Source organism: Scyliorhinus torazame, chromosome 12, assembly GCF_047496885.1.
Source record: "Scyliorhinus torazame isolate Kashiwa2021f chromosome 12, sScyTor2.1, whole genome shotgun sequence".
NCBI classification, from domain to species: Eukaryota; Metazoa; Chordata; class Chondrichthyes; order Carcharhiniformes; family Scyliorhinidae; genus Scyliorhinus; species Scyliorhinus torazame.
In genome coordinates this window covers 176,730,295-176,757,524 of record NC_092718.1, presented here as the reverse complement: position 1 = coordinate 176,757,524, position 27,230 = coordinate 176,730,295, and the positions used below count along the sequence as shown (strand labels likewise).

Sequence of the window (27,230 nt, the reverse complement as noted above, 5' to 3'; positions counted from 1 at the left end):
TATAATTACCTGCTTTCTGCCTACCTCCTTTTTTAAACAGTGGTGTCATGTTTGCTAATTTCCAATCGGCCGGGACCACCCCAGAATCAAGTGAATTTTGGTAAATTATCACTAGTGCATTTGCAATTTCCATAGCCATCTCTTTTAGCACTCTGGGATGCATTCCATCAGGGCCAGGAGACTTGTCTATGTTTAGCCCCATTAGCTTGCCCATCACTACCTCCTTAGTGATAACAATCCTCTCAAGGTCCTCACCTGTCATAGCCTCATTTCTATCAGTCACCGGCATGTTATTTGTGTCTTCCACTGTGAAGACTGACCCAAAAAACCTGTTCAGTTCCTCAGCCATTTCCTCATCTTAAATCTCCCTTCTCATCCTCTAACAGACCAATATTTACCTTAGCCACTCTTTTTTGTTTTATATATTTGTAGAAACTTTTACTATCTGTTTTTATATTCTGAGCAAGTTTACTCTCATAATCTATCTTACTCCTCTTTATAGCTTTTTTAGTAGCTTTCTGTTGCCCCCTAAAGATTTCCCAGTCCTCTAGTCTCCCACTAATCTTTGCTACTTTGTATGCTTTTTCCTTCAATTTGATACTCTCCCTTATTTCCTTTGATATCCACGGTCGATTTTCCCTCTTTCTACCGTCCTTCCTTTTTGTTGGTATAAACCTTTGCTGAGCACTGTGAAAAATCGCTTGGAAGGTTCTCCACTGTTCCTCAACTCTTTCACCATAAAGTCTTTGCTCCCAGTCTACCTTAGCTAGTTATTCTCTCATCCCATTGTAATCTCCTTTGTTTAAGCACAAAACACTAGTGTTTGATTTTACCTTCTCACCCTCCATCTGTATTTTAAATTCCACCATATTGTGATCACTCCTTCCGAGAGGATCCCTAACTATGAGATCATGAATCAATCCTGTCTCATTACACAGGACCAGGTCGAGGACCGCTTGTCCCTCGTAGGTTCCATTACATACTGTTCTAGGAAACTATCGCGGATACATTCTATAAACTCCTCCTCAAGGCTGCCTTGACCGACCTGGTTAAACCGATCGACATGTAGATTAAAATCCCCCATGATAACTGCTGTACCATTTCTACATGCATCCGTTATTTCTTTGTTTATTGCCAAGTGGCTTTGGACAAGTAAAAACATGTCTGCGTGGGTTTCCTCTGGGTGCTCCGGTTTCCTCCCACAAGTCCTGAAAGACATGCTTGTTAGGTGAATTGGGCATTCTGAATTTTCCCTGTGTACCCGAAAAGGGTAGTTTGGTGACTAGGGTATTTTCACAGTAACTTCATTGCAGAGTTAATGTAAGCTAAAGGGCTCTGTAACTTGAGCATAACATTTATTTTAGCAGGACTAAGGAACCATTTATATTGTTACACTTTTAAAACCTTCACAATGCAAACCATAAAGTTCTTTCAGGATCATCAAGACCTACATAAAATGAACTTTTGTGACACAAATGCAATTCACAAATTAATTCTCATAATAATCTGGGAGGGGAAGGGTGACAGAAAATAGGAGTGCCATTGATGTGGGGGAAAACAGGCTTCATAATTAATTAAGACACCCTAATATTTTTGTGTCTCGAACACTTGATAAGACAACATTAGGTGGTGATGCTCATTTATGCCACTTCGTTTACTCCACAAAATCCATGAGCAAAATAAAACCTAAAGAAATCAATTAAGCTAACTGTGCCCATCGTAAGTCCCTTACCTCCAGCAAAAGACACATTTGTTGGCACATGCTAGACTCGGGGTTGTCTCCATACAACGATGACTTTCAATGCCATAGAATGTGTGTTTGTAACAGCCACCTCGGCCTCGAAGCATGGACTGCAGAAATAAGAAAGAGATGCAACAAACCTTACACATCAATCAATGTAGCCCCTTATATATTTACATATGAAGAACAAAGAGGAACAAATAACACTGATATGAAGGAGGTAGAAAAGATAAAGAAGTAGATGTTATGGCACAGAACAAGGATGTGTGGATCAGTGTTTTTTAAACGTTTTTCTTGGGACCCACTTTCACCAACCATCAGATCTTCGGGGTCCACGTTTGCGACCCATTCTGGCCGACCATAGCCACCCATGCCGGCCAATCTTCGCTACACACCATTATTGCTTACCTTTACTGCGGCAGGTAAGCCTGCCTGGTCCTCACAATCTCACTTGCTTCGTCATTCAATGTTACATTTCTGCTAAGCACTTCAGCTGACGATTAGATTCTCGCTGCATCCTTTGAAAAAAATCAATAAGTTTGTCCTCGAACTCGCCATACTTAGTCTTGAAATGCCTTTGAGTATTAGAGGTTTGTAACTTCCCATTTGCCAGTACTTCCCTGCATATAACACTCATGGGTTTTGCATCCTGATTTGCAATGGCACAATTAAAGCCATACCTCAAGAAATCATTGAAAACTGCTTTGTTCACAATTTCAGTTTCTTCTTAATTGTTTGTTCACCAGCGGCCCTGGAGGTTCTGGATACAGTTCACCCCAGCACTGCTTTGTCCTGCTGTGGACTTCCTGAGAAGGTCTTTCCAGCAGATTCGATTGTGTGATCCTGGCCTGTTTGTATCTCAGGACCTCTCTTCCTTATTACAAACTAATTAATCTTCAGTTCTTCACACAGTCCTGTTGCTTGCTTGCTGGCAGCTACAAAATGGAGGATTCTCTCCATTTCGCACCCAAAGCATGGACGTACAGGGTGCGTGGCGTCGGTGTACGTACCGGGAGCGTGATCTTCTCTTTGCCGCTGCCTCTGGTGGAAAGACTCCATCGTTCATATTTAAAGGCTGGTTGCGGCCAGCATTCTTTATTTTTACTTTGAAACTTTATTTCCAATACCTGGTTTTTTCCAAGTTTATGACTTTTTACTACTGAAAATTAAAACAATTTCAGTTGAACATGCGCATCCTTACATTAACACACAAACTTTGTTTTCAATATATTCCCATGTCTTTAGAAATTTATGTACAGAAAAAAGTACAATCTTGTTTTTACTTTACAAACTATGACTTTAGAGGAGATGAAGTAACTTGTCAAACACATACAATGCTACACTATTTCTTATTGGTTCCACTGCATTACACTATCCTGACATCCAAGTCACTTCCTTCTGCATTCTCACCAAAATCACTTCATTCCTGGTTTCCAGAGAGTGGCGACACAAAGTAATGACTGTGTAGGTTTCTTTCAGTGTTGACATGTGACAGCCCTATTGACTGGCCTCGTTTGATCGGTATTCCTCGCATGGCCTGGCTTCCCTCTCACTGCATCTATCCCAGTCACAGTGTCTCCATCCCGACTAGTACTTCACGCCATGGAGTGCAAGCCGACGTTCTTCCGGCCATTGAACAGCTTGACCACAGAGCCGCAGGTCGCATACTGCCGACGGGTGGGGGGAACGAACCGAACACGCAGAGAACGAGCACCAGAGCGGAGCTCCAAGCTGGGGCCACTGCTGTTAGCGTCGAGTCCATGTGGACGCCCGTCAGACCGTGTCTCTTACCCCCCCCCACCCCCGCGCATGGTGACCAGCACACAGCCTAGCCTCGCCCCGCCCCCTCAAACGCTGCAATCAATCGGGGACTGCCCGTGGCCGGCATTCTTAAAAGCCAGTCATGGCTGTTGGGGTCTTCATCCCGCAATTGGTAGTTCACAGCAGATTGCTCCGGGACCTCCTGACACCCGCCTGCGACACACCCGTGGGCCGCAACCCTGAGTTTGAAAAACCCTGGTGTAAATGATCCTTCAACGCAGACAGTGATGCATCAATTAAGTGTGCAGAGTACGTTCCGGGTGCGGCGATGACCAGCTAAGTCACACGTTTCGGCAGCTCCCGTTGGAACGGACTTTTGGGCTCTTAATAGGAGCCCCAACGGCAATTTAAACGGCCAAAAACACTGTGCGGTAAACCAGAAGGGAATCCCCCCGGACACGCATGGATAAGGGAGAGGATGGCGGCCGGATTGCGGAGGTTCCTCTGGAGCAGCAGCAAGGAAGGGAAGCTCAAAGCAAGATGGCGTCGGAAGGTGGCCGTTTGTTATGGGGCCCGGACCAACAAGAGTTCCTGCGGCGCTGTGTGGAAGAGCTGAAAAAGGAGTTGAAGAAGGAGCCGTTGGCCCCGATAACAGGCGATTGAAGGGCTAAAGGAGGAGCAGAGGACTCAAGAGCTGGAGCTTCGTGTCGTGAAGGCAAAGGCTGCTGAAAATGAAGACGAAATACAGGGCCTGGTGGTGAAGACAGAGACACACGAGGCACAGCATAAAAGGTGTGTGGAAAGGTTGGAAGTACTGGAGAATAATTCGAGGAGGAAGAATTTAAGAGTTCTGGGTCTTCCCAAAGGCGCAGAAGGGGTGGACGTCGGGACATATGTGAGCACGATGCTTCACTCGCTAATGGGATCGGAGGCCCCGACGGGCCCTTTGGAGGTGGAGGGAGCTTATAGAGTTCTGGCGCGAAGACCGAAGGCTGGAGAAATACCTCGAGCTATAGTGGTGAGGTTTCTCCGCTACAATGACAGAGGGACGGTTCTCAGATGGGCGAAGAAAACTCGGAGCTGTAGGTGGGACAACGCGGTGATCCGCGTATACCAGGATTGGAGTGCGGAGGTGGCGAGAAGGAGGGCAAGTTTTAATCGGGCTAAGGTGGTGCTTCACAAAAAAAAGATCCAGTTTGGAATGTTGCAACCGGCGAGATTGTGGGTCACACACCAAGGGAAGCACCACTACTTTGAGACGGCAGAAGAGGCGTGGACATTCATTGTGGACGAGAAGCTGGAATAGTCTGGCGAGAGAAAGAACTTTTGGGAAAAGGTGGTGGGGTGATTATGTGGGGCGAGAAAAAGGGGGGGGGATTTTTCAATTTGTTAATTTTGCGATCCTGTAACTTTTCTCACTTCCCCATGTTGGGGGGGGGGGGATGAGGAACTGTGGGCGCCGGCCATTAGGGGCAGGGCCGAGTGGGAGACGCGGGCTTTGTTCCCGCGCTATGGTAATTATGGCGGGAACAGGGACGCAGGAAGGAGGGGGCCCCGCACAGTGGGGGCCGAGGATAAGGGGGGAAGCCGAGGTCAGCCAGAGTTCGCTGACTTCTGGGAGCAACATGGGGGGTGCAACTACGCTAGAGGGGGATCTAGCGGAGGGGGGAGGGGGGGGAAAGAGGGGTAACTGGGTTGCTGCTGCTAAGGAGAAGGGGAGCTGTTATGGGATGGGGTGGTCGAGGCGGGAGGGCGCCGTCGGGGGGGATATACGGGTACGTGGGAACCCGGTGACGAGCTGGGTTAAAAAAGGAGATGGCTAGTCGACAAGGGGGGGGGGGGGGTAAAGAGCCCCCCAACCCGGCTGATCACGTGGAACGTGAGAGGGCTGAACGGACCGATTAAAAGGGCACGGGTACTCGCACACCTAAAGAAATTAAAGGCAGATGTGGTTATGTTGCAGGAGACGCATCTGAAACTGATAGACCAGGTCAGACTACGTAAAGGATGGGTGGGGCAGGTGTTTCATTCGGGTTTAGATGCGAAGAACAGGGGGGTGGCTATCTTAGTGGGGAAACGGGTACTGTTTGAGGCAAAGACCATAGTGGCGGATAGTGGGGGTAGATATGTGATGGTGAGTGGCAGATTGCAAGGGGAGGCGGTGGTTCTGGTGAACGTATACGCCCCGAACTGGGATGATGCAAATTTTATGAGGCGTATGTTGGGACGTATCCCGGACCTGGAGGCGGGAAAGTTGGTAATGGGGGGAGACTTCAATACGGTGCTTGATCCAGGGCTGGACCGGTCGAGGTCCAGGACCGGGAGGAGGCCGGCAGCGGCCAGGGTGCTCAAGGACTTCATGGAGCAGATGGGAGGGGTAGACCCCTGGAGATTTAGTAGGCCTAGGAGTAAGGAGTTCTCATTTTTCTCCCATGTTCACAAAGTATACTCACGGATAGACTTTTTTGTCTTGGGAAGGGCACTGATTCCGAAGGTGACAGTGACGGAATATACAGCCATAGCCATTTCGGACCACGCTCCACATTGGGTAGACCTGGAGGTAGGAGAGGAAAAAGAACAGCACACACTCTGGAGAATGGATATGGGCTTATTGGCAGATGAGGGGGTATGTTCAAGGTATGAGGGGGAACTGATATCCATAAGGGCACATAAAGGGAAGCAAGAGGGTAAAGAAAGGGAGCGATTGCTGAAAGAACTTTTGAGGGTGGACAGGCAATATGCGGAGGCATCGGAGGAGGAACTGTACAGGGAAAGACAAAGGCTACATGTGGAATTTGACCTGCTGACCACGGGTAAGGCAGAGGCACAGTGGAGGAGGGCACAGGGTGTACAGTATGAGTATGGAGAGAAGGCGAGTCGGCTACTGGCCCACCAATTGAGGACGAGGGGAGCAGCGAGAGAGATAGGTGGGGTGAGAGATGAGGAGGGAGAGATGGAACGAGGAGCAGAGAGAGTGAACGGGGTGTTCAAGGCATTTTATGAGAGGTTATATAACGCTCAGCCCCCGGAAGGGAAGGAGGGAATGATGTGTTTCTTGGATCAGCTGGAATTCCCTAAGGTGGAGGAGCAGGAGAGGGCGGGACTGGGAGCACAGATTGAGATGGAGGAGGTGGTAAAAGGGATTGGGAGCATGCAGGCGGGGAAGGCCCTGGGACCGGACGGATTCCCGGTGGCATTGTATAGGAAGTATATGGACCTATTGGCCCCGCTTTTGAAGAGAACCTTTAATGAGGCCAGGGAAAGGGGGCAGCTGCCCCCGACTATGTTGGAGGCAACGATATCGCTCCTTTTGAAGAAGGAAAAAGACCCGCTGCAGTGTGGGTCCTACAGGCCCATTTCCCTTTTAAATGTAGATGCTAAGCTCCTGGCCAAGGTGATGGTGACGAGGATAGAGGACTGTGTCCCGGGGGTGGTCCACGAGGATCAAACTGGGTTCGTTAAGGGGAGACAGCTGAACACGAACATACGGAGGTTGCTGGGGGTAATGATGAAGCCCCCACCAGAGGGGGAGGCGGAGATAGTGGTGGCGATGGACGCCGAGAAAGCATTCGACAGAGTGGAGTGGGATTATCTGTGGGAGGTGCTGAGGAGATTTGGTTTTGGAGAAGGGTATATCGGATGGGTACAGCTGCTGTATGGGGCCCCGGTGGCGAGCGTGGTCACGAACAGGCAGAGGTCTGACTACTTCCGTCTTCATAGAGGGACGAGGCAGGGGTGTCCCCTGTCTCCGTTACTGTTTGCATTGGCAATTGAGCCCCTGGCCATAGCACTGAGGGGCTCCAGGAAGTGGAGGGGAGTACTCAGGGGAGGAGAAGAACACCGGGTATCCTTGTATGCAGATGATTTATTGCTGTATGTTGCGGACCCAGTGGAGGGGATGCCTGAGATAATGCAGACACTCAGGGAGTTTGGGGAATTTTCGGGGTACAAATTGAATATGGGTAAGAGTAAGTTGTTTGTGGTGCATCCGGGGGAGCAGAGCAGGGGAATAGATGACTTACCGCTGAGGAAGGTAACAAGAGATTTCCGGTACTTAGGGATTCAGATAGCCAGGAGTTGGGGAACCTTACATAGGCTTAATTTAACAAGATTGGTGGAACAGATGGAGGAGGATTTTAAGAGATGGGACATGGTGCCCCTGTCACTGGTGGGTAGGGTGCAGGCGGTCAAAATGGTAGTCATCCCGAGATTCCTTTTTGTGTTTCAGTGCCTTCCGGTGATGGTCACGAAGGCTTTTTTCAAGAGAATTGAGAAAAGTGTCATGAGTTTTGTGTGGGCCGGGAAGACCCCGAGAGTGAGGAGGGGGTTCTTGCAGCGTAGCAGGGATAGGGGGGGCTGGCACTACCGAGCCTAAGTGAATACTACTGGGCCACCAATATCTCAATGGTGTGTAAGTGGATGGGAGAAGGGGAGGGAGCAGTGTGGAAGAGATTGGAGATGGCGTCCTGCAAGGGAACCAGCCTACAAGCAATGGTGACGGCGCCGTTGCCGTTCTCCCCGAAGAATTACACCACAAGTCCAGTGGTGGTGGCAACGCTGAAAATTTGGGGGCAGTGGAGACGACATAGGGGAAGGACGGGAGCCTCGGTGCGGTCCCCGATAAGAAATAACCATAGGTTTGTCCCGGGGAGAATGGATGGGGGATTTGGAGCATGGCAGAGAGCTGGGGTTGTGCAACTGAGAGATCTGTTCGTAGACGGGACGTTTGCGAGTCTGGGAGCGCTGACGGAAAAATATGGGTTGCCCCAAGGGAATGAATTTCGATACATGCAACTGAGGGCTTTTGCGAGGCAGCAGGTGAGGGAATTCCCGCAGCTCCCGATGCAGGAGATTCAAGATAGAGTGATCTCAGGGACATGGGTGGGGGATGGTAGGGTGTCGGATATGTACAGGAAAATGAGGGACGTGGGGGAGATCATGGTGGATGAGCTGAAGGGGAAATGGGAAGAAGAACTGGGGGAAGAGATTGAGGAGGGGCTGTGGGCTGATGCCCTACGTAGGGTAAACTCATCGTCCTCGTGCACCAGGCTAAGCCTGATACAATTCAAGGTTTTACACAGGGCGCATTGGACCGGAGCAAGGCTCAGTAGATTTTTCGGTGTAGAGGATAGGTGTGGAAGATGCTCGAGAAGCCCAGCAAACCACACCCACATGTTTTGGTCATGTCCAGCACTGCAGGGGTTCTGGGTGGGGGGTGGCAAAGGTGCTTTCGAAGGTGGTGGGGGTCCGGGTCGAGCCAGGCTGGGGGTTGGCTATATTCGGGGTTGTAGAAGAGCCGGGAGCGCAGGAGGTGAGAGAGGCTGATGTTTTGGCCTTTGCGTCCCTAGTAGCCCGGCGAAGGATATTGCTTATGTGGAAGGAAGCCAAACCCCCGGGCGTGGAGACGTGGATAAATGACATGGCAGGGTTTAAAAAACTAGAACGGATAAAGTTCGCACTAAGGGGTTCGGCTCAAGGGTTCACCAGGCGGTGGCAACCGTTCATTGACTACCTCGCAGAACGATAAAGGAAATGGGAAGGTAACAGCAGCAACCCGGGGGGGGGGGGGGGGGGGGGCGGGTGGGTCCTCAGGGGTGTTTTTGTATAGATATTTGTACTAGGTTATGTATATTGGATTGTTTGATTTTACTTTTGGAGTTATTATTTTTGATATGGCAGTTGCCATTTAGTTTATATATTATTTATTTATTTGTTAAAACGGCCACTGTTATTTATACTGTTTTATTGTTGTAAAAAGGAAAACCTTTGTATTGTTTTGTTTGGCCAAAAAATTTGAATAAAATATATATATATTTTTTTTAAAGTGTGCAGAGTACATGCGTAGGACCAAATGGGGCCGTCACAGAATAAACAAATGCAACAGCAGTGTGGGTTTGAGAGACTTTGAGGAACCTCAAAGTGTTGGATTATAAATACTAGGGATGGGATTCGCTGTCGGCCGACGCCGGAATCAGGAAACGATTGGATGGCGAATCGCGCATCAGCTGAAAATCGAAGCCAGTGCTGGGCACCCAACGGAATGCCATGCTCCGGTGCCTCAACCATGGCATGAATGCATTCTACGCCGAACATACAGTAACTATGCCAGAGGCACTTCATTAACGGGCCTGTCTCGGTATTCTCTGGGGCTCCCGTGATGATCCGCCTCCATTAGGAGGAATTATTGATGGCGCAGTGGCTGCTGAGGGAGAGAGTGAATGGTAGGTCATGTTCCCAGAGGCGCGACTGTGGGCTGCCTAAATGGTACCCAACTAACTGCCCACCATGGCCCATGGTTGAGCAGAGTGACACAGGCCATATGGGTGGCCCCCCCACCGCCCGCCCCCCCCCCCTAACCCCAACCTCTACCCGACCAATCGCCTCTCCCATCCACAACCGGGTGCCACCCATCCGCAGGGCATGATGCGGTCCACCCAAGGGCAATGCCCACAGTAACCCCCACAGGAGGGCGCCAGACAGAGGCCACAGAGCGTACCACTGGCATGGGTAGCGCCAACCACCAATACCCCTGTCGGCAGGGACGGTAGCCAGAGGTCACTGTGGTACCGGGCACCGACGGGCCAGGTGTGCGGTGCGGAGGGCAGAGTGCCGGGGGAACGGTCGGGGTTGGGTGAGGAAGGAGAGGGACATGCGGGGACAGGGTCTGCAGTGCAGGCCGGGGCCACCATGAAGCCCATTGGACCTGGTTGGGCACGAGAGTATGCACCATGCTAACATGTTTGCCTTTCACCCCCTGCAAATAATGGATTTCGGAATCCAACCAGGAATGTGCCTTGCCGCCGCAGCCCTGAAGGATGCAGAGGCTGTACGAGCAGGGGCCGCTAGGGCAGGGGCCTGCAGCAACGGAGCTTGCCCCAGATGAAGACGGCTGGTGATCTGGTTTCCTCCCACAGTCCATTTTAATGTCTGGAGTCAGCTGGTGTGGATGGAGAGCCGACCATCCAACAGACCGAGGAGGTGGGAAGGAGGCGCTGCATGAGGCCTCGTGTGTACCGGCAGCAGCCGTTATTTGAGGACCTGCGGGACCAGGCATGCCATCGAAGTATCCAGCTGAGCAGGGGGACTGTAATAGCCGTCAAGGTGACAGTCGCCTGAACCATTTCAGCTTCAATGTAGACCAAACCCACCAGCAGTGGGCAACGGGGTTCACCGCCATCAACGGGATGCCCCAGGTTCAGTGGGGATCAACGGGACGCATGTTCCCCTTATGAACACCGGCGCATGAGGGGGTGGTCTTCACGAACTGAAGGGGGTTCCACTCCATGAACATGCAGCTGATGTGTGACCATGGCTGCACATCATGCACGTCTGCGCCCGGTACCCAGGCGGCATTCATGACGCCTTCATCCTGGCACACTCTACGGTTCCCAACACCTTCAAGCGCACCCCGGTGTAAGGGGTTGGCTCTTGGGTGACATGGGTTATCCTCTGCAGTTATGGCTGATGACACCTTTCTGGAGGTCACAAACTGACGCAGAGACCTGCTACAATGGCACACATGCCACAACCAAGGCCATGATCAAGCGGCGCATCGGCATCCTGAAGAAACGGTTCAGGTGCCTGGACCACTGGAGGGGCCCTCCATTATAGCGCTAGGAGTGTCTCCCAAATTGCAGTTGGGTGGAGGGGTGGGGTTGGGTTAGGATACCGGAGTGGTGTGAAAAGTGGCTAATCTGGAGGCCCTGGCCCATGCCCGCCTCCAGCGATGGAACACCCCCCCCCCCCCCCCCCCCCCCACCCTCCACCCCAGCACCCCCTCTCCAGCCCAGCCCCTCCCACACACCCTTCTGGCAGAGCACCAAGGCAGATTGAAACGTTTGGGAGCAGGTGTTTCTTGTGAACAGGTGAACACGTTTCTACAGGTTTCTGCCTATTCTAGGTGCCAACGTAACTAGTGTCTGCCTTTATGGCCTTAGGGGCCCTAACACCACGTGGAGCCCCAGGCGGGACATCAGGGTGGGGGGGGGGGGGGGAGCCAGCTGCAATTCCCGCCGTGTGACCCGGGTCCCCTTTGGCGGCCACCTTCTGGAGCGGCCATGACTTGAAGGCCCAGCAGTCTCTCAAGTGTCCAGGTGGCGAGATGCCACTCTGTTCTGATCACTGCCCATCGGATGCACCAGGGACCACGAAGACGCAACGCATGGTTGGATCGTGGGTTGGTGTGGGGGTTGTGACACGCATGCCATAAGGACACCACAACTCAGTGGGGGGCTCACTTGCTGAGCTCCGCCTTGGTGACTGCCCTCTCACCAGACCCACTGACCAAGTCCAGTGTCCACCGCTCTGTGACGGTGAGGGGCCTTAGCGGGCCCTATCCAGTCTTCTCACTCTCTATGCGGTTGGGCCCCGCCTCTCCTCCACGGCATCCAGCTCAACCTCGGCATCGACGAAACAGGGTGCCACTCTTGGGATTGCCATCTTGTTGGCTGAAATGTGTGTGCGTGGGGGGGGTGGGGGGGTACTTATATGCGGCTGCAGCTCGTTAGCCTCTCGAGTGCCAATCCTGGCCCCGGGGAATCGGACATCGCTTTTCATTGGAATTGCCCTAGTTTCGCGTGGCGCCGATGGTAGCCCATTAACAGATCGTCATAGAACATCACCGATTCAGTCCCAGCATTAACACTTAAAGTCTCTCAAATGGAGAATCCAGCTCTAATGGTGCCTTAGCAATAAAATGGGAGATCAAAAGATCTTTGCACAAGGAGATCCTAATGTCACTAAAAAGAGTTCCAACAGCAACAGAGATTAGGTAAACCTATAGATCACATGTATTGTAACAATGCCTCTCTGTCCAGTAGGTCACATGATTACATGGTGACATCAGAGGCATTTGGGAGACTTTCCCTCTCTTCCATCTTAGACTGTGAGCAAGCAACAGTTCTGCAATAAACTCTGACGACTCGTTAAGTAACCTACAATGTGGCAACCTGGTTATCCTTTGTCTCTACTGTGAAGAAAAGTAAAACTCCCAAAAAGATAACAATCACTTTATACAAATAAAACTACAAAAGTTGGAGGAGGTGTAGCCTTTAAATTAAATGAAACTTGATTACAATGCAGATCATTCTCTGTGGATAACAGTGAACAGGGGGCAGCACGGTAGCCCTGTGGATAGCACAATTGCTTCACAGCTCCAGGGTCCCAGGTTCGATTCTGGCTTGGGTCACTGTCTGTGCGGAGTCTGCACATCCTCCCCGTGTGTGCATGGGTTTCCTCCGGGTGCTCCGGTTTCCTCCCACAGTCCAAAGATGTGCGGGTTAGGTGGATTGGCCATGATAAATTGCCCGTGGGGTTACTGGGTTATGGGGATAGGGTGGCGGTGTTGACCTTGGGTAGGGTGCTCTTTCCAAGACTCGATGGGCTGAATGGCCTCCTTCTGCTCTGTAAATTCTATGATAATGAAACCTTGTGGAGAACAACGTGAACCACGAGAAGAAGAAAAACATAAACTACAAAGCGAGGGAGGAACTGGTCCAACAACTTTGCAATGCACTAAATAGAGTGAGCATGAAGAGGAACAACAAAGAACTAACATATATTTGTTGTCTATGAACTTGTTGTCATAATATGCACCCATGCCCATCATGAGGTAAAAACAGGCAGTGACAGACACCCAGGTTAGCCAATCAACATACAGGAAAGAATCACCAGACAGAACACCAGAGGGGGGCTTCCAACTATAAAACACACGAGGCATCAGCACCCAGCCTCTTTCCACTGGTGACAACTGTGGCAACAGTCAGGGTGTATATATCAGTCAGCACCTTCTACAAGTGGATCTGAGCTAGCCTGGTCCAGTAAGTTAGAGTTAGTACACTTAGAGTAGTAGAGTGTCAACCCACAGCCAGCTGTGTGCATTATTACAGAAGTTCAATGAATCGTATACTACTTTTGGTGTATGCTTTACCGTTCATCTGCTGCCGTCCGTGTTACCCCAGGCTGAATACACGACATGATACCAGGAGTCTACTTCATCTAAGTAATGTACCTTGAATAATTCAGTGACGACCAGCAAGTGCCTTCCAGCGGAATGGAGACGATCCAGGCCCCTCCACAGCTCCTGATCTCTGGAAATCATGGCGCCAACCGGCGGGTCTTCAAGCAGAAATTCAGTCTATACATTGAGGCCTCGGGCCTCGAGGATGCGTCCGATGCCGGAAAAACCACACTGCTCCTATCGACTGCGGGGGACCAGGCCATCCAAATCTTCAATTTGCTCACTTTTGCTGACGGCGAGGACAAGACCAAGTTCCAGACCGTGTTAGCCAAATTCAACAGTCACTGTGAAGTCGAAACGAACGAGAGCTTTGAGCGCTATGTCTTCCAGCAACGCCTTCAGGGTAAGGATGAGCCTTTCCAATCCTTTCTAACTCATCTCTGCATATTAGCGCATCCTGCAACTATGGTGACACCACTGATTCCCTCATCAGGCATCAGATCGTGTTTGGGGTTCACTCCGACGCCCTGCGGGAGCAGCTCCTAAAAATAAAAAGCATGACCCTGCCAGTAGCCATCTAGACGTGTAAAGTGCATGAACAGGTGAAAAGTCACTACTCCCGCCTTAAATTGGCAAACCAGGACCAACAAGCTTCCCACGAGGCAGAGAGTGAACAGGCCATCGCCCGAATGCGGCGCCTTAGCATCGATGAAGGCGACCATTTTGCATGCTTTTCCCGGGGTCCCATACATGCGCACCACGGACGGAAGAACAAAGCAGCCGAAGACCACACTGCGCAGGTGCGAGCGGCGGCTGACCGCACTGCGCATGTGCGACGACGCACGGAGCGTTACGACGTCAACGTCATGACGTGCCCAAACTGCGGCACCGCCCACTTAAAGCGGCAATGCCCTGCAAGAGGCAAGCGATGTTTAAATTGTGGGAAGCCTGGCCATTATGCAGCCCTTGTGCAGGTCTGCACCTCCGATCGTGGGCCAGCGATCCCAGTTCCAACGCAAACGAGTTTGAAGTGTGCAGCAAGAGCTGCTAGATTCGGAACCTGGTAACACCACGGATCCAGAGGACGACTGCCTGGAGTCCCCATATTGTGTGGGCATCATTACCATGTATGACAAGTCCTCCTCAAATTCAGCAACATGCCTACCCATCCTCAATGTGGATTCTGCGGACGAATGGCGTGCTGTCGTACAAGTCAACCAATGCAGCATCCGGTTCAAGCTGGACACTGGTGCTTCAGCCAATCTCGTATCTCAAGCAGATCTTGCTCGCATCCAAAGGCAGCCAAAAGTTCTTCCGCCAACCTGCCAGCTTCTTGATTATAATGGCAATGCCATTACTGCGTTAGGGTCTTGTCACCTGCATGTCTCCAACAAGGCCATCAAAGCCAAACTGCGATTCGAAATCGTCAAGCCTGACAAGGCTTCCCTGCTTGGTCCCCATCAATGCAAGCTACTCAATCTCGTCCAGCGTGTACATGCCATGTCCTCTGCCAATATGAATCTTCAGGCTGACATTGACAAAATCCTGTCACAATACCCGGATGTGTTCAGTGGGATGGGCACGCTGCAGTACCGCTACAAAATCTTACTCAGGCCTGATCCATGCACCACGCCGGGTGCCGGCTCCTTTGAAGGAGCGTTTAAAGGCGCAGCTGCAGGAGCTCCAAGACCAGGGTATAATCTCTAAAGTGACGGAACTGACTGACTGGGCCAGCTCAATGGTCTGTGTGAAGAAGCCCTCTGGAGAACTGTGCATAGGTATAGATCCCAAGGATCTTAACCGAAACATGATGCAGTAACACTACCCGATCCCGATGCGGGAGGAGCTAACCAGTGAGATGGCACATGCCAAATTCTTCACGAAGCTAGATGCATCGCGTGGCTTCTGGCAGATACAACTGGACGAGTCCAACGGGAAGCTCTGCACGTTTAATACACCTTTCGGAAGGTACTGTTACAACCGCATACCGTTTGGTATTGTTTCAGCCTCTGAAATATTTCACAAGAGCATGGAACAGATGCTGGAGGGCATTGAGGGTGTGCGGGTTTATGTTGATGACATCATTATATGGTCCACGACCCCAGAGGAACACATAGCTCGTCTCCAACAAGTCTTTAGACGCATACATGCCAAAGGCCTCAAATTGAACAAGGCCAAATGCTCCTTTGGCACGTCATCAATCAAGTTTTTGGGTGATCAAATATCCCAGCAGGGCGTGCAACTGGACTCGGACAAAGTCAAGGCCATCAACACCATGAAGACCCCAGAAGACAAAAAGGCAGTACTCCGCTTCCTGGGTATGGTTAACCTCTTGGGAAAGTTCATGCTCAACCTCGCATCACACACCACGGCTCGCAGGCATCCGGTGAAGTCCACTGCCTTTCAGTGGCGACCCACACATCAACCAGAGTGGCTCGAGTTAAAGGCAAAGCTCACCACTGCTCCGGTACTGGCGTTTTTTGACCCAGAGCGGGAGACAAAAATCTCCACGGACGCCAGCCAGGACGGCATTGGTGCGGTGCTCCTCCAGAAGGATGACTCCTCATCCTGGGCTCCAGTGGCCTATGCATCCAGGGCCATGACTCCCACTGAGCAGAGGTATGCTCAGATAGAGAAAGAGTGCCTGAGCCTCCTCACCGGTATTGTAAAGTTCCATGATTATGTCTACGGTCTACCAACCTTCACAGTAGAGACTGACCACAGACCCCTAGTCCATATCATTCACAAGGACTTGAATGACATGACGTCCAGGCTGCAGCGCATTCTCCTTCGACTCCGCAGGTATGATTTTGAATTGGTTTACACACCGGGCAAGGAGCTAATCATTGCAGATGCCCTGTCTCGCGCCATCACCTCGCCCTGTGAACAGGTCGACTTCATCCGCCAAATTGAAGCACAGGTGCAACTGTGTGCCAGCAACCTCCCGGCCTCAGACGAACGATTCGTCAACATTCGAGAAGAGACAGCCAAGGACTCGCTTCTGCAGCAGGTCATACATCGGGGCAGCACGGTAGCATTGTGGATAGCACAATTGCTTCACAGCTCCAGGGTCCCAGGTTCGATTCCGGCTTGGGTCACTGTCTGTGCGGAGTCTGCACGTCCTCCCAGTGTCTGCGTGGGTTTCCTCCGGGTGCTCCGGTTTCCTCCCACAATCCAAAGATGTGCGGGTTAGGTGAATTGGCCAATGATAAATTGCCCTTAATGTCCAAATTGCCCCTGGTGTTGGGTGAAGGTGTTGAGTTTGGATAGGGTGCTCTTTCCAAGAGCCGGTGCAGACTCAAAGGGCCGAATGGCCTCCTTCTGCACTGTAAATTCAATGATAATCTATGATTAATCTAGGACAAAGGTTCGGCACAACATCGTGGGCCGAAGGGCCTGTTCTGTGCTGTATTTTCTATGTTCTATGTTTTATGTATCACCTTGCAAATGGTTGACGGAAAGGGCAATGCCCCCAGTTCTTTAATGTCAAGGATGATCTAACAGTTGTCGAGAGGATCCTCCTCAAGCTGGATCGTATAGTTATTCGTCGCAGCCTCCAGAGCTTAGTGCTCAAACAGATCCACGAGGGACACCTCGGTATCGAGAAATGCAGGCGCAGGGCCCGGCAGGCTGTCTATTGGCCTGGCATCAACAAGGACATATCCAACATGGTCCTCAATTGTGCGACTTGCCAGCATTTCCAGCCTGCTCAGCCCAAAGAAACACTCCAGCAACACGAGATGAAATGAAATGAATGAATTGAAATGAAAATGAAATGAAATGACAGGTCGTGGTCTAAGGTGGGAATCGACCTTTTTCACGCCAATGGGCGTGACTACGTGCTTATAATTGACTACTTCTCGAGTTACCCCGAAGTGGTGAAACTGTCCGACCTCACATCAAGGACTGTCATCAAGGCCTGCAAGGAGACATTTGCCAGGCATGGTATTCCGCTGACGGTCATGAGCGACAACGGTTCCTGCTTCCACAGCCAAGAGTGGTCCAACTTTGCGAAGCTATACCAGTTCAAGCACATTACCTCAAGCCCGCATGACCCGCAATCTAACAGGAAGGTCGAGAAAGGGGTCCATATCGTGAAGCAACTACTCTGCAAGGCTGCGGACTCAGCTTCTGACTTTAACCTTGCGCTCCTGGCGTACAGGGCAACCCCTCTGTCCACCGGTATGTTTCCGGCACAACTCCTGATGAATCGTGACCTGCGGACGACTGTTCCGGCCATTCATTTACCTGACCTGGATCACCTCCCAGTGCTGCAAAAGGTGCAGCAACTCAGAAACCGGCAAAAGCTGACATACGATGCTCATGCTACTGATTTGACTGCACTCTCTCCGGAAGATGCTGATCGCATCAAGTTGCCTGGTGGAGACTGGTCAGCTCCAGCTGTTGTTCTTCGACAGGCTGCTCCCAGGTCGTTCGTGGTTTGCATGGCTGATGGATCCATCGTCAGGCGCAACAGAAGGGCACTCCGCAAACTTGCCTGCCCACCACTGGATCTCACATTCCCAGCTGTCGTTCTGCCTTTTCCGGACACCTCGCTCCACGAGGCCACCAATCTGGCTGCAATTCCACCTGTCAAGGCGCCGTCGTCCCCACCTCCACCTCTCAGGCGGTCGACAAGGATCCGACGCCAGCCCTAGAGATTGGACTTATAAATATTTCCTTTGTACATATTGTTCTGTATTTGCACGCTAGGCACCTTACATGTACATATGCCTTCACTCGCCATTTGCTGTAAATAGTTATATCTGTGAATATGTCGTATATGCTCTAAGCAACCGACAATTTTTTTATTTTATTTTTTTTAAAAGGGGGGATCTCATAATATGCACCCATGCACATCATGAGGTAAAAACAGGCAGTGACAGACACCCAGGGTAGCTGATCAACATACAGGAAAGAACACAACCAATCACCAGACAGAACACCAGAGGGGGGCTTCCAACTATAAAACACACGAGGCATCAGCACCCAGCCTCTTTCCACTGATGACAACTGTGGCAACAGTCAGGGTGTATATATCAGTCAGCACCTTCTACAAGTGGATCTGAGCTAGCCTGGTCCAGTAAGTTAGAGTTAGTACACTTAAGAGTAGTAGTGTCAACCCACAGCCAGCTGTGTGCATTGTTACAGAAGTTCAATAAATCGTATTGAACCAACGCCTATTTTTGGTGTATGCTTTACCGTTCATCTGCATTCTGTTGCAGTCCGTGTTAACCCAGGGTGAATAACACGACACTTGTGACTTTTCACACCCTCACCCACTATTGCACATTCTTCTGTCTCTCACCTAATTCACTCTAAATTCTGTGATATTAAGCTGTTTGCATTCCATTTAACATATTAACGATGACATCCAGTGACATAACAATTCCTGTAATCAAATATTAGGAAGACAGAAACCAGGATTTAATTTCCAACCATAAAATTTGTTCCCTAGCCACCATCTGAGGTTGAACTAGGATAGTTACAACCTTGGAATTCTGTTTAAGCCTATACTGACCCCATAACTTCTTCATCTAGGGGCTTTTCACAGTAACTTCATTTGAAGCCTACTTGTGACAATAAGCGATTTTCATTTCAAGACCATCTAGTTCTACCTCCATAATGTCACCAGTCTGCAATCCTAATTAATAAGCTACTGAAACCCACTTCCATGCTTTTGGCACCTCCAAACTCAATGTTCGCCTGGTTGGGCTCTCACCTTCCACCTCGGCAACAGTGACTTTACTAAAATCTGTTGCCCATATCCTGATTCATGCCAAGTCCTGGTCACTCAATCACTCCTATGCTGTCCATAGTCTCGGACCAGAAGGCATAATCTCCAGAGTAAAGGGTCATCCATTTAAGACAGGAATTCTCAGAGGAGAGTGAATCTGTGGAATTCTTTGCCGCAGAGGACTGTCGAGACTGGCTCATTTAGTGTGTTCAAGACTGAGGCAGACAAATTTTTAATCAGCAAGGGAATAATGCGTTGTGGGGATACAGCAGGGAGCTGGGGATTACCACATCAGATCAGTTATGATCTCATTGAACAGCAGAGCAGACTCAGGGGCCGAGTGACATACTTCTCCTCCTATGTATTATGGTCTATGGTCTGTGCTAGTTGACCTACATGTTCGCCTGGTTCAGCAATGCCTTGATTTTAAAATTCTCATCCTTGTTTTTAAATCTCTCCATGGTCTTATCCCTTCTTCTGAAACCTCCTCTAGCTCCACAACTCTGAGAACTCCAGCTTCTTGCACATTTGCAATTTCCTTCAGCCCCTCCATTGGCAACCATACTTTAAGCTTAGAATTCACTCCCTAGACATCTCCCCCATCCTTCAAGACACTCCTTTAAACCCATCCTAATAACTCCTTCTACTACAGTGTCAGATTTTCACCAGTAACATTGTTGTGAAGTACTTTGAAAATTTATGTTATACTTTTTGATAGCATATCAGAATAATGAAGTAGGAATTTGTTATAAACGCAATGGAGGTCCCGGGATCAGGATCATACAGTTTCCCATGACCTGCCCAGAATATGAACTTACCCTTTAAGGGAACGGGGCTTCCCCTTAACCCCAGCCTGGGCGCAGGTCAGGGAAGAGACTCTTAGATAGTGGAGGAGTTTTGGAATTGTATTGTAATAAACCTTGTTCATTAATTTATACTATTGTCTATGCATTCTGTTTACCGCAGATTCAACAGAATTTTAATATGAAGTGCAATATGAACAATTATAGCGCTTGTAACCAATGATAGAAATATCAAACGATTTATAAATGTTTTCAGCTTTGAGATCAAAGCTCTACTTCCAACATTCATAAATTGCTACACAAAAAAATTGCAGATTCCTACGAATTATTAATTGCAAAGTTTGTTGATTGACAAATGAAGTTACTGTGATAAAAGAGATGAACTCGTGTTTAGTACAGTCAATGGCCAGCAGGGTCTATTTCTAAGCCAGTAACAAAAACTTTACGATTGAATGCAGTGTCTCACATGGCCTTAAAAGTTTTCCCCGTTGACCAATTTTCATAAAATCTATATTAAAAACTCAGATGAACAAAAATGCAGTGGATTTTGTTGTCATCATAAGATAAGCTACCTTGGTCCATCTGCAGAGCTTCACACCCGAGTGACTTCCTATCAGCCTGTATCCTGAAAAATAAAATGGTTCACTCTCATTACTTTTCATTAACTGCTCTTTGCTCCAATAAACTACCCACGAGTTCAATCTAGTTTCTTGGCATTTTTAACTTCTTTCAGTTCAATTAAACCCAAAAACCTCATGATCTTTTACGCATGTGGGAAAATCACAGAACCGCCTTCCCACCCACACACAATTCTAACAGTATTAATTTCTGCAAGTCTTTCAATTATATATCAGAGTAAAATCATTGAAATCTACAGTAGTAGAAATCTTTGCATTTTACTTGCAAAACACATCTGTACAGGCAAGCACCTCAAAAGCATATTTTAGTTCCCCATTCACTGTCACATTCAAAAGGGCATTAGAACAATTAAGAGTTGACTCCTTCACAAACATAGAATCATAGAAATCCTACAGTGCAGAAGGAGGCCACTCAGCCAATCGAGTCTGCACTGACACCTTGAAAAATAAATTAGTGTGCATCTCCAAAGAATTTTATATTTAACAAACCATGACAATTCTGCCATGCTTACTGCTGGTTATTGGTTTCCAAACAGAGTCAAAAGAAAAAACAAACTTGTAGCTCACAGATATTCCCAGGAGGTAATCATTTACTACACCAACAATTTTGTCTCCGGTTTCAGTCTCATTTGCATCCTGAAGAGATTTCAATTTTTCTATACGGCTCTTGTTGTTAAAGATTTTTTTTTTTGTTGCGTCAAGCCATTACAGTTTGCCTCATTATTAATTCCTCCGATGACCCCTCACTACCTTTTTTTCAATAAACATCACAGCAAGAATGTAATATTTCTTGGCCCTTCACTGAATCTTGTTATGTGCTTGTTCTGCATGCCAAGTAGTATGTTATTCAACTATGTTCGTCTTCAAGAATTGTTTTCTCAAGTGTAACAGTGGCAGCCTTCTTTATGTATTATAAGATGATAGTTTGCGCTGCAGTGGTCAACTGTGTTGAACATTGCCTGGTGTGTCTCAGGATCCTCATTCTGGTATGGCAGTCTCTGCTGCATTTGATGCAGAGGACGACAGTGGGTTAAGAAGCTGCACAATTTCCTGGCCTCTCTTTTCTCTGGGCCTTCTTTTTAACTGAGTTTTTCTTTTCTGCTTGCCTCTTCCAACCCCCTTCAACTTCAACAGTCAACTTCCAGAGGCCATTGCCATTAGTGATGGTTCAATTGTCAGTGTCAATGCGATCTTCAAATCGCACTTGCAAGTGTCCTGGGAGTAGAGGCTTGGATGCCCGGGAGGTCATAACCCAGTGGTCAGTTCACCATAGTCAAAGTCTTTGGTCTACACTGGGGAGTGGACCCCATTGCTTGATCATATTAGAATTGTGTATATATTAATCCAGTCAAATCTGCTTGGGATTGTTTAAAAGGAGCTGAATAGAAGTGGCAACTAATATTTAACTAATGAGCGGTTAGCATGGAGTGCAGATGACGAATGTGATATAAAATAGTTACTTTAGAGATATTAGTTAATGTAATGTAGAGGTAGGCCAGTCTAATTCTGGTGAGTTCACAGACAAAGGATTTCAGACCGCATGGAAAAGCAGGAAGAGGTGTGTCCACCAAAGGAGGAGAAAAGGATGCTGGGTAATAGGGGCCAGAGGAAGGGATTGGAAGTGAGCCAATCATAATGTCTGACTAGGTCAGGAGGGGTATAGGCTGACCTATGGGAATCGTGTATGTGAAACTTGATACCATTTGAACTGATTTGCAGAGATCCCTTTGTCTCTTTGTTCATTCGCTTTCTGGAATGTAGGAGACTAGATGTGTCCTATGCTTCTGTGAAATGAAACAAGCTTGCAAGCTAAATAAAATAACTAATGCTGTACCTGCAAATCCATCTCGACTTTTATTGAGGCCAGACTGACGGGTAAAGAAACTTGGGATTCTACACAGACTTGGAGGATAAACCTCATTTTAGCAGAATAGAGGTGATGCCGAAAAGCTACGTTTACCAATAATCCCAAACAGACAGTCCACAACTCCATGTTGTGCCTCAATAATAGCCAGTGTGCATTTAAAATTGCTGTCAATGTTAAAATTAAGCAATATTTAAAATGTTAAAAACGATAACAAGATCATTTCTAAAATATTGATGACGCTGGAAATCTGAAATAGTTTATCAAATACCCTCGACAGAAATCAGCATTAACTGTTCGATGGAAGGTGATCTCCCTTACAAAGAAAAAAATCCCTGTTAGGCTGCTCGGTCATATTGAATTTCAAATGTTAAATGTACACTAGAAGATCAAGAAAACACAATTTTCATCATGTTATCAACTGGCACAGGATTCTAGAAAACAAGTTGGAAGGGAAAACCATGCAGTCAATGTCTTTATCCTGTGTAATTTTCTTAATCATCAATCTCGGCTTGAACAAAGAATGCTGTAAAGGAGGGTCACTTGAGACAAGGTCTAAATCTCACAATTATTGACGCTCAACTATCTATACTTCATTTGTCACTCACATAGCAACTTCTAAAGTCAGTTTTTAAAGGGATTTGGCTCCAGGTCACTCTGACTGCTTGATTCTTTTTTAAGTTCAGTACATGGTTGTAAATAAAATCCAGAGTTAGAAAAATGTCTTATTATGACAATCTTTGAACATTAATATTAACATGGTTCAGAGCCTGCATATTTATGCTGTACGGTTGGCATCGGTGCTTTTCGACTGATTTGAAACTAAATCACAATGCCATCAAACCTGCATTACAAATCCAAATTAACTTGAACTTACACTTTGCATCATTAGGAGCTGACTCTACACTTTGAAACAGTTGATTCTACTAGTCACCACCCCCTGGGCCAGGAGACAGTCAATTCCAGCCACACTGACCCAGAGTCGCAACACAATTGAAATTAACAAATAATTCTTCGAAAAACCATCCGAAGTGCTTAGCCTTTTGCTGCCCAAAAACTAGAGTCACCAGGCTTGTAAATTTAAACATAATAATTTTTTAAAATAATAACTATTATTAAATATGCAGCAAATACAATACACACACACCAGACAAACAAACACAGAGGGGAAAAGAGGGGGTGTAAAAATAATTATGAAAGTAAAAGGATAAGAGTCTTTGTTTCAGATGGTTGTCTTCGAGCAAACCTTATTTCAGTCTAGGCTTTCAGTTTCAGGTTTCTGCTCTCAGTCTGTAATAATCCAGGTTCTCATACAGCAGCTGCGCAGTTTTGCTGGAGCGAGAGAGTTATCCTCCGGTACAAAGCAGAGATACATGCCTGAGAGATGCATGAATGGAGGCCCCGGGGGGATGGGGGGGTAATTCCAACATGTCCAGAAGACACAAGTGTGCGCGAGAAAAGGGCTGCCCAGACAAAGGTTGTTTTAAATTCTGTCAAATGGAACAAGCAAGTTTTTTTGTTTTGATGAAGGGACACTTGCAAAAATTCATAATGCATTGCTCTCTTCATAGACCTGCTATGTATTTCCAGCATATGCAATAGTTTTGTTCTGATTTCCAGCATTGCAGCTTTTCCTTCTTTTCGGGTAAGTTTAATGTTAAGCTTGGTCATCTTTTCTACTCTGTTCACTGGTGTCATAAACATTTCTTTTCAGTGGCATATTGAAGTGTGGAAAGGAACCAATATGGCCACTCAAGAGGATATAATTCTTTTGGGATTGGACTCTTTTGTGGTGATTGCAGGTTATGCATTCTGTGTTGTTTCTTTACTGAATGATTTATTTTAGATTTGGTGATCTTTTTCTCTTTGCAGCTAGTGATTTCTGATTAGGACTTTTAAATCAATTATCATGGTTCACTTGGTAGAGTAGTTTTTGACTGGCGGATTTTTAGCCAACATGACAACTGAGTTAATTGGCATGCTTTGCACACCACAGACATTTCCCATATCCTATGGCTTTTTGGCAGATGTAAAACCTTTAATTAGATAGATAGATGAGTGAATATATTTTATAGACGGAAGAAAAGCAGGGGCAAGCAGTGAGAAAGCTTAGTGTTGGATTAAGTGGTGACACATGCAGTACCTCATATTAGCAGATTTTGACAGATGGTTTTAGCAAAAGGATGAGGTAGAGGATGAAAAGGCAATGAAGGAACAAAACCCAGCACTCAAGCACGATGTTGATGTGGCATTTAACGTTTTAAGAAGCAATAGTAACATTGGAAAGCACAGCAAAAGACAAGATACTGTGGTCATTTGGTTTGTTCCAAATATCTCTTAAACACCCTGTCCCTAAATGTAGATAAATAATTTTGCTGCTTCCCTGGATAGTCCATTCCACAAATTCACTACCTTCTATATCAAATAATGTCGGCGCAACTTTCCTCTTCTAAGCCAAAGTGCACAACTACAATAATAATAATCGTTATTGTCACAAGTAGGCATACATTAACACTGCAATGAAGTTACTGTGAAAAGCCCCCAGTCTACACTTTAACACGAAGAAGCTCAAGTAGTACATTTCATGAATTTCTTTCCTGAGGATTTGAAAACAAAGATGATCTTAATCAAGATACTACACAAATGCAAAACCAATTAATATTATTTCCTTGTCATACTCATTCCTTGGAATTTTCACTCAGTTTATACATATCCCTGTATATTTCACACTACTATTAATCAAACATTCATCTAGCTTCTTTTTAAGCAAGTTAAATAGCAGGCCCTCAAAATAAGAGTAGCTCCTAATCTCTAACAGCTTACATTTAAGTTTGCCAACTTTAAAGCTGTGAACTCGAGTTGTATTCACACTCTGTCACAAACCTTGCTTAATTAAACATTATGTATCTCTTAGGGTCTTTTAAAAATCTACATTATATCTCTGCTTAAACCTATTCAACTAGGTGATTGTCCCCTGTACCTTGGAGGCCTATGACCAAAATCTTTCTTGCCATTCTTCTCTAAGCCCTCCAACACAATGTTTTTCTAAAGGTAAGAGCGGCAAAACTCTAACGTGTTCTCACTAATAATTTATCAAGATTACAGTAGCTTTCTTTAGATTTACAGACAAATGCCCTGAAGATACTAGTGTTTGTTCAACTCTGTTGATGATATTGGTCACATTGACGAGAAACATGGTGACGGGTGAATAAAGGCAAAAGAAAAGTATCAATCATTGCACCATGCAAAAGAAAACATCTTAAATTCTAAGGACATGATTATCAGCCTTGAAGGAATAGATTATAAATATACACTTAACAGCTGTTAGCAGTTTGTGGTATTTGAGACGTCTTGTGAACATGCAAAATATTCTAGCAGGAGCAAAAAAAGACTATGTCATCACCGATCATAAGTTCCAGGTGTGCTTTCAATCATGCAAACGACTTTCATAACTCATTTGTTCTTATATCAATCTCAGCTCATTCTAATCCAGTCATGAGAGATAAATAGCCCACAAATACGGCTAAACTTACCAAATTTGCAGCAATCTGATTACTTTCTATAATTAACAAGGCAGAGAGGCCAGTACAAATACTTTCACCGTATATATACTTTTGATGATTTCTTTTGCTATCAGCATGAGGCTCTCAGTGCTAGAAAATGGAATTCATCAATCACTAGGTCAGATATAGCATGTGCCTAGGTACAGATTTTTTTTCCTACTGTGCTACAATCTAAACAACACCAATTTGATACATCCTGGAGAAGAGTTGTGAAATATTTTAAAATCATTGAGAAGGTAATGGGTAGGGAACTTAATAATTAATTGAATAGCTGGTGAAACATTCACATTATCTGGTAAGAGATTGTTAGGTAAAATAATATGAGGTATCAAGGTTTTGTTCCCCCCTCCCCTTCATCAAATTGTGTCAAAAGGTGCGGACAAAGCTATACTCTTTCACTTAGTTAGTGACAGAAAGTGACATACACTATTAACCTCCTCAGTTGCAATTCATTGTTGCCGCTGCCTTTGCATAAAGGCAGGTCTTCAACGTATCGTTGCATGTTGAGAGAGGCTAATAACACAGTTCCTGGGGTAGTGATAGGTGTGGGCAAAATGCCTCATGTTTGGCAAATTACATTTACTAGCATCTCGCATGGTGCTCTTCCTTAACTCAATTTGTATTGCATTTGGAACTCCTGCAGTTCTACATGATGAGTGACACACTCCACTTTTTATATATTTAACATTTTTCCCCCCAATTTCAATGCATGGTTGTTGAGTTTGTATCATTTTAATGTAATGAAGTAGGGGGATTATGCTTCATGTGGGAAGAAAGAAAATATGGGAGGACCAGAAGAGCCGCAAAAGGGCAAGAGAAAACCATGTATATTCCATATAACCCATATTATTTCCCTTGGCCTGCAGGTCATTATTGTCGTCCTCTTTCACAGCATTTTCTCTTTTACTTTGTACAATATAAAGATCTGAGACAATAATGTACATATAAATTGTAATCAATGCAGTTGCAATGGCTCAACTGGGAAAGCATCTCCATTTACTACTATTACGATCCCAGACCAGACCCCAACCGTGGCTCGGATACTGGACTGAAACCCCAATATTTTAGTTTATTTATAAGATTGTGCAGAAAGAATGATTTGCTCCAGGAGTGATTGCATGAAAAAATAGGGCTTTGGTGTTTCTAAAACAAAACTTTATCATGA

At 47.0% G+C, this 27,230-nt stretch overlaps 1 protein-coding gene across 1 annotated transcript in view; it reads right to left on the bottom strand.

The window, feature by feature from the left end:
* The window catches only part of tyw1 (tRNA-yW synthesizing protein 1 homolog (S. cerevisiae)), a 197,358-nt gene that overhangs the window by 126,175 nt on the left and 43,953 nt on the right, over positions 1-27,230 (bottom strand). Inside the window, exons 9-10 of the mRNA XM_072469445.1 lie at positions 20,573-20,625; positions 1,733-1,851 (exon numbers count right to left, since the gene is read on the bottom strand). Coding sequence (XP_072325546.1) covers positions 1,733-1,851; positions 20,573-20,625 — 172 coding nt within the window. The remainder of the gene's footprint in view (positions 1-1,732; positions 1,852-20,572; positions 20,626-27,230) is intronic.